The following is a 7,055-nucleotide window of genomic DNA, read 5'->3' as shown; positions in this document are numbered from 1 at the left end:
CGAGTGCTTATTGCGACCCTCACATTTGCTGCAGCATTTACTTTGCCAAGAGGCTACAAAAGCGATGAGAGCGATGCCTACGAGCATGGTTGAGAAAAATAATGTAACTTATCAGCCATGCACTTGCGAGAAAATAAAAGACATAATTTCTCGTAAGTTCATCGTGTAAGACTTCATAATTGTAGTGGTGATGGAATTGCGGCTCCAGAATAAAGTGCCCCTTCCAGATTTTCTTGTTTGTTTCCATCTATTATTATCATTCAATATAAGTTATTTATTTAGAATACAAGTACAAGTATCTATGGATAGATCATATTAAGAAATATTATAAATATCATTAAATTTTGATTGTGATTATTGATCAATAAAAAAATGATTTAATTATATTAGGATTTCTTTAGAGATGATTTTAATGGGAGTAACTATCCTAATTATTTATCCTGTAATCTCTATTCATGTCTATACGTGGATAATTGATACGGATACGAAGAGAGAAAAGATAAATCTAATTCATCTTGTAATATTACTATATATTTCAGATTCGGTGTGTTTATGGATCAAATAAAAATGAACGTTATAAATTAAAATATTCATATCTCGACATTAAAATTTGATTTCAGATCATCGAAAGAATGATTTCTTTTTTTTGTCTCGCCGGTGATGCAATGCTTTGATTAAAAGTTGTAAGATTCTTAGTAAAGAAGAGGAAGGTTAGCACATTCGTGCTCCCTCGGAGCATCGGAGAACGGCAGACGGCAAGGAAAAGGTAACCCATTTGCTCGCTGTCTTGACACAGGCAAAAAGAAGCAAAGAAATAAGAGAAAGAATGAATGAGGGGTAGAGAATCGTAGGCGACCACAAGTTCTTTGGTTCCATTGCAGCTCGCTCGAGACGAAGACAACAACTTTTGCTCCTTTACAGCTCGCTCGACACAAAGATTGTGAGATTGCAGGAGAGCCACGAAAAGGTAGCTAACTACGGAGAAGAATCAAGCATTACTTGGAGCTTGCTCGGATGATTGATTCGTTACTCGCACAGACTGTGAAGGTAGATTCCGAGAGCCTCATCGTGTTGGTGGCACCACCCGGATTAGCTTTCATCAAGCATTAATGGTTGCTTGAGACGAGAACAAAGTGTTGTACGAAAAGGGAACAACTGTGGGTTATAAATGCTTGGTAGATTCCCAGTGGGTTGAGCAATACCAGTCCACAGCTCAATCGATAATCTAGAGCTCCGTAGCTGCCACCCTGACATCAAAGCCATGGCGTTGGCGTCAGATCTGGAGCACGTACTGTTGCATGTACTGCCGAGGCCTGCGATGATGCCGCAGGGGCGACTACTAGGCATGCCAAACCACATGGAGATGATTCGAGACCTCCTCTGGGCTATCAATGGCACGATCTTGGACGCCGAGCTTCGAGCGTTGAAGGAGCCGGAGTTGGAGGAGTGGGTGACTGACGTCGGTGCAGCCATTGTGGACGTCGACGATCTGCTCGGTAGGATCCTTGCCTGGCATCCAAGAGGAGGAGCGGCTGCAGCATCGAATCGCTCCATCTGCAGCATCCGGGCGGCCTCTCGCCGACCCATTCTATTGAAGCTCAAGGAGATGGTGGGCCGGCTGAAGTATCTGGGGAGGAGGGGGTCCGTGTTGGGCCTCTCGAAGGAGATATTGGAGTCTGTGGATCCACGACAAGAAGAAGAGCACTCCACCGTCCTAAGAGAAGAGGTGGTGGGACGCGACGAAGATGTAGAAGAAATCATCGACATTTTGCAGCAACAACAGTCTGGCGATTGTGATGAATGGCTGCTCATAAGTGGCGGTGATGGGAAGACGACCCTCGCTCGGTTGATTTACCACCATCCCTGGGTGCGCGAGAATTTCCAGCATCGAATCTGGGTGGATGTCCCAAACATTGCTTCGTTGGATCCGAAGCGGATCATGAGAGAATTCACGAGATCAATAACCGGGGGAGCCATGCGAGGACATCTGGCTATTCTACGATGGATTCCATGGAAGCAAATACTTGCTCGTTCTGGATGATCTCAACATCGCGGAGGAGGACGAGGATGAGTGGGTCCAGTTGGAGAACTTTCTGTTGCTCGTCGGCGCACCGGGGAGTACGGTGGTTGTCACCGCTGACTTTAGTTCTACTTATCGTTTATCGTGGTTGTCTGTCCGACGGTACTATTTGGGGAACATATCGGAGGATGCATGGGTAAAATTGTGCATGAGACAAGCACTCAGCCGGCGTGACCGAGAGGAGGAAGCAAACGCGATAATTCAATCCTGTAAGAGAGGCTATAATTCGATTTATGGGTCTCCCAAGGACGCCAAGATTTATGAAACTTCCGACGAGATTGTCCAATGGAATAAATAAGTTGAGAGGCTTGGTATTACAACATAAGGAGACTGACCTTCGACACAAATATCAAGTCTTACATATTCCAGAAGATATGTTTACCAACCTCGTACATCTACGTATATTGCATTTACGAGCCATCAGACTCCAGCAATTACCAAAAACAATAGGTAAGTTACTTATCTTAAGATACCTCAACCACTCCCAATCTGAGATCCAGGTACTTCCTAAATCCTTGTGCAAGCTTATAAATTTACAAGTCTTAGATCTATCTCATTGCGAAAAGCTTGAGAATTGTTCGACATGAAACGATGTGTTATATTCGACAGCTTGAGAATTATTGGATGCGACGATCTGGAATTTTTGCCAGAGTGGCTGCAAGAATACAACTATCTGGATTCTTTATGTATATATGACTGCAGAGCTCTGTCGTCCATGCCGGAGAAGCTTAAACGATTGCCAAAATTTGATGTTAAAGGTTGTCCAAAGCTGCGACTTTAACCGGCGGAGCAGAGTACGTTCTCCTTCCTTGGAATATTTCATACTAAGATTAGAGTCGATTGAGATGGAGTTAACAATATTTCATTGAACTGTTCATAACATGCATAGAACAATCTCTCCTGTATCCTCGATCAAGACAGGCTATTTTAATTCCAGCATCAGGTTATTTAGGTCCTCCTGCTTCGAGAGGCATCATCAGCACTCAGCCGATGCATATGCAGAGCTTCCCGTTCGAGTAAATGGTGCAGGAGGAGCTCTGGTACTTGTCCTTCAGGATCTTCCTGCACACCGCAGCACACCGCTCGGGGGTGCAGGGGTCGAGCACCACGCCGCCCACGCACTCTGCAAGATCCGGCGCCACGCCCAACGCCACCAGCAGCACCAAGGCCACCGCGAACGCACGAACGCTTTGATCAGCCATTATTCTCTCAAATGTATAGCTTCAGAGGTACCAAGCATCGTCTTATATAGAGGTACAAACCATTGGCCATATCCGGTCAAATGTCTTGAGAGAGAAAATGTAAAGTATATATATATATATATATATATATATATATATATATATATTCCATCCTATGAGTATCCTATTTTAATTTAATAAGATTTTTTCTATACGATGAACTTATTGGTGTGAATCTGAAAACTTTTAATACTCTTAACAATCTTCCCCCTTTAAATTTATTCTCTTTTGGTACATAAGTCTCGTTGAGAAATATTTGAAAACTTTAATTCTTATGTGTATAAGAATATTCGTCATTTATTCATTTGTTTGTTTCTCATATGAAGTAGCTAGTACTCAATTCTAATTTAACTTTATTACTACCATGCGATAATTAAATTTATCATTGTGAATCTATTTAATACTCAATTATTCATTTGTTTTTGTATGAAGTAACTCCGAGGTAAAAATCCAAATTGAATTCTTTTCGGTCTCTTGAGTACCCAATTTTTAATTTAACTTGATTACTACCATGCAATGAATTTATTATTATGAATCAAAATAAGTTTAATACTGTAACATTCTTCCCCCTTAAATTTATTCTCATTTATAAACTAAATTTATTTCAAAAATATTCATGCTGTACATCATAAATTGTAATTATGCTTTGTTTTTACAGGGACATGTGTTGGGAATGAGCTATGAGTTAACTTAACTATCACATCAAATGAAAGACGAAAAAGGAAGAGTAGAATAAGATAATTTGGGTAAGAAAAAAAAAAACCTCTCCAATGTATTCACTAAAAATTTATGACAATTTACTTATTCTTAGCACAGATATAGAGGGGTACGAACATTATATATATATATATATATATATATATATATATATATATATATATATATATATATATATATATATATCATGCATCTCCCAGTGCTCATCTTTCTCTGATTTGGAGGCCGGTGGAGCAATTGGTCTGTGGGTTCTCTGGTTAGATAGAAGAAGACACTGCAAACATGCAGTGTTGGTTGATGCTACATAAATGTCTTTTGATAAATTGGCTTGACCAGCTTTCCCTGTAACACTACTACCATTGATTCTGGGTGTTAAACATCACCAAGACATTCAAGAATGGTATAGCAGAAGATGAGAAGAGAAATCATTCAAGAACTGCATTGTTCCAGTTTTGTTGGATGGGCAAATGTTCATTGTCAAAGCAAGGATTACAGATCCGAAAGAGTGCAAGAAAAGTCAATCCTACCAGGCATCATTGTCTTGTCACATTGGACTTCGAAAGGGAGTAATACATCAGTCTATCAATAAATGACAATGGAGTTCATCATGGCTGTAGTGCGTATGGTGATATAACAAGAAAACTCAAGACGGTACTCGAACAAAATCAGTGGAGCCAAATCTAATGAGACATATTTCTTCATACCATGAACTAGTGGAACCGGTTTATCTTCAAGAATCTTTGACATAAGGATAATGTGGTTGTGTCTTCTGCTTACCGAAGAATGTGTCATAGTCTATGCTGAAACCTGCACGGTGCAGCAATCACACAGGCAATTACGAAAGAAACATTACCATAGGCTACAAAATCCATAGATACATAACAAATCTTTGTTGATTCTATTCGAAACGCTGAGCTAATATGAACAAATTTCCCAGATATCGAGATGGAAGAAAAATTATCATGCTCTACATTTCATCAACATGCGCGTTATTTCAGAAATACAATTATCTAGAATCAAGAAAACTGTTAGTTCACTAATTTAAGCAACTTCAGAATCAGATGAACAGAAGTTCTATTCATGTGTCTGATTAAGTTCTATTCTTGGCCAATCTATTATACCCGACTTCAAATATTGGTTTCTGCAGAGCTGATGCAGCAGTATCTTTCTTGCTTCTAAGAGTAACTAAGCATCTTGAAATGTGAACTTATACATCTGTGATCGACATGATCACCTCAGACAAGATTCTGTAGATATGCGTACCACTTTCAGGGGATTCTCTTATTTCTGCAGAGGTTTCTGGAGAATGCTCGCCAGCCCTGGCTGCACTTTCTGGATCTAAGTCATTAAGCTCATCGGATAATCTTGCAACCTGGAGAGCCACAAAAATAGGCTGACAATTAAGAACAAAAGACGATAAGAGAACTTAAGGAACCACAACAGCAAAGTTCCACCTCAGCAAATTTATGTTACATAAATTTCTTTATATCCACATAAAAAAGATCTACAGAAAATTTATTTGTGATTGACTCAGCGAGTTATTCCCATCAAATCCATATCAACACTGTATAAGAGAACTGATCCTCAAAGTTTAGAATGACCAAAATTTCATACAAGAATGAAAAGACTTTAGATTTTTGTTAGATATATAATAGTCAGTCACAAAATAAAAAAGAATCAAACCACCTAGGACTTTTTATATATGTCATTAGTGTTAATTAGACATCAATTTGATCACACATCAACATTAAATAACTGAATAAGAAGGACGGGCTCTCATCTTAATAGCTAGACCAACATTGTGTGCATCATGAGGTGAAAAGTTCCAGACCATTGCTCCAAAAAAAAAAAAAGCATCCTGAAAATACCAGAGACTATTGCATTGAAGACCTCTTAAAATAAAGAAAAGAAAATGATGTGCAGCAATTTGTCTAGCAGTTGTATCATTTTCAAGGACTAACATCAAGATTGCGAATATTTAGTAATTATAAGAAAGTGATCCGTAAAAGAATAAGAATTCTATTAATTGAAAGAATGTTGATGTGACTTTCATGAACCTTTTCCTTAGATGATTTTATGCAAGATATATATGAAATACAAATTACGAATGTTCAGAACATCTTCATGGAATTTATGGAAGGACTATCTTCTTGAAAGCTACGATTATCTCTGTGCCTATGACAAACAGAAAAGAATGTCCTTATGCCATGGTATCGAAGAATTATCCTGCACAAATCAAAGATTATTACTGCATTCAAGAACGCCTTGTTCATTTGAAGAAAAATAATCATCCATATGACTTTCTTGAACCTTTTCCTTTTGATTGTTTAATGCAAGATACATATGAACTACAGATCAGGAAGGTGCAGAACATCCTCATGGAACTAATTGCATCTAATCGATCGACTCGATGTAATAGCATGAGCAAAATAAGATCCACTGCCATGGAAGACTAGTCTTTGTACCTCTTTTTCACAGATCGATTTCTTTGTCGATAGGTGTTGGAATATTGACTCCGCTTGCTCAAGTTCGTCAAGGCAATCCTTAAAGATACCGAAGTTCCGGGTACTATCAGCCTACGCAGTAAGAGACAACATATACCATCACTATGACAAGAAAGCGAACCGGAAAGAGAAAAAAAATGGGAAAAGGAAACCAAAGACGGAGCGATTTGGGGGAGGAGCAAACGCTGACCATGTTCCTTTCTATTTCGTCCTTCCTCCTCCAGGCTAGTGTTTCGAGAGAAGAGACTTGACATTCCAACTGGGTGCGCATTTCCTGGCAGTACTGGAGCTGGCGCTGCATCGTCCGCTGGGCTTCCGGAATGCTATTGGCGTTCCCCATGGACGCGAGAGCGAGAGCGAACGAGAGAGAGAGAGAGACCAGACTCCTTTTATAAGCAAGGCGACGGACGCATTAAGATTCGTGCCCGTAAGAGGAGAGGGGGAGGGAGAGCGAGATGGAGCAAAGTAGTGTCAATCGTCTGATGAGAAAAGGACGGTAGATGATCGCTATTT

At 39.7% G+C, this 7,055-nt stretch overlaps 2 protein-coding genes across 6 annotated transcripts; one reads left to right on the top strand and one right to left on the bottom strand.

Moving 5' to 3' along the window:
- Positions 1-1,039: 1,039 nt before the first annotated feature.
- On the top strand, positions 1,040-3,522 carry LOC135594627 (disease resistance protein RGA2-like). 5 transcript variants are annotated; one of them, XM_065084990.1, is made up of 3 exons: positions 1,040-2,530; positions 2,690-2,874; positions 3,018-3,522. In XM_065084990.1, exon 1 carries the CDS (start codon positions 1,262-1,264, stop codon positions 2,039-2,041), a length of 780 nt encoding a protein of 259 aa, XP_064941062.1. In that variant the 5' UTR covers positions 1,040-1,261; the 3' UTR covers positions 2,042-2,530; positions 2,690-2,874; positions 3,018-3,522. The 5 variants fall into 5 exon arrangements, with proteins under 5 accessions (XP_064941062.1, XP_064941061.1, XP_064941060.1 ...); XM_065084989.1 differs by having other exon boundaries at positions 1,040-2,580; XM_065084988.1 differs by having other exon boundaries at positions 1,040-2,874; positions 3,033-3,522.
- An 893-nt stretch (positions 3,523-4,415) lies between these two features.
- LOC108951511 (uncharacterized) lies at positions 4,416-6,886 on the bottom strand. The gene is made up of 4 exons (XM_065085600.1): positions 6,733-6,886; positions 6,504-6,614; positions 5,302-5,410; positions 4,416-4,845 (listed from the first exon to the last, which is right to left on the bottom strand). Exons 1-4 carry the CDS (start codon positions 6,880-6,882, stop codon positions 4,769-4,771), a joined length of 447 nt encoding a protein of 148 aa, XP_064941672.1. The 5' UTR covers positions 6,883-6,886; the 3' UTR covers positions 4,416-4,768.
- Between the last annotated feature and the right edge of the window lie 169 nt (positions 6,887-7,055).

The sequence above is a fragment of the Musa acuminata genome, chromosome BXJ1-10 (genome assembly GCF_036884655.1).
Source record: "Musa acuminata AAA Group cultivar baxijiao chromosome BXJ1-10, Cavendish_Baxijiao_AAA, whole genome shotgun sequence".
NCBI lineage: Eukaryota > Viridiplantae > Streptophyta > Magnoliopsida > Zingiberales > Musaceae > Musa > Musa acuminata.
Note: the sequence above shows the minus strand (reverse complement) of the source record. Positions and strands in the feature narration are given on the sequence as shown.

Excerpts from the sequence above, each read along its gene's own strand:
- LOC135594627 (XM_065084990.1), top strand. The coding sequence starts at position 1,262 with ATGGCGTTGGCGTCAGATCTGGAGCACGTACTGTTGCATGTACTGCCG.
- LOC108951511 (XM_065085600.1), bottom strand. The coding sequence starts at position 6,882 with ATGGGGAACGCCAATAGCATTCCGGAAGCCCAGCGGACGATGCAGCGC. Across the intron at positions 6,615-6,732 it reads ACGAAATAGAAAGGAACATG|GCTGATAGTACCCGGAACTT; the intron begins GTCAGCGTTTGC and ends CTTACTGCGTAG. Across the intron at positions 4,846-5,301 it reads AAGAGAATCCCCTGAAAGTG|GTTTCAGCATAGACTATGAC; the intron begins GTACGCATATCT and ends TGCACCGTGCAG.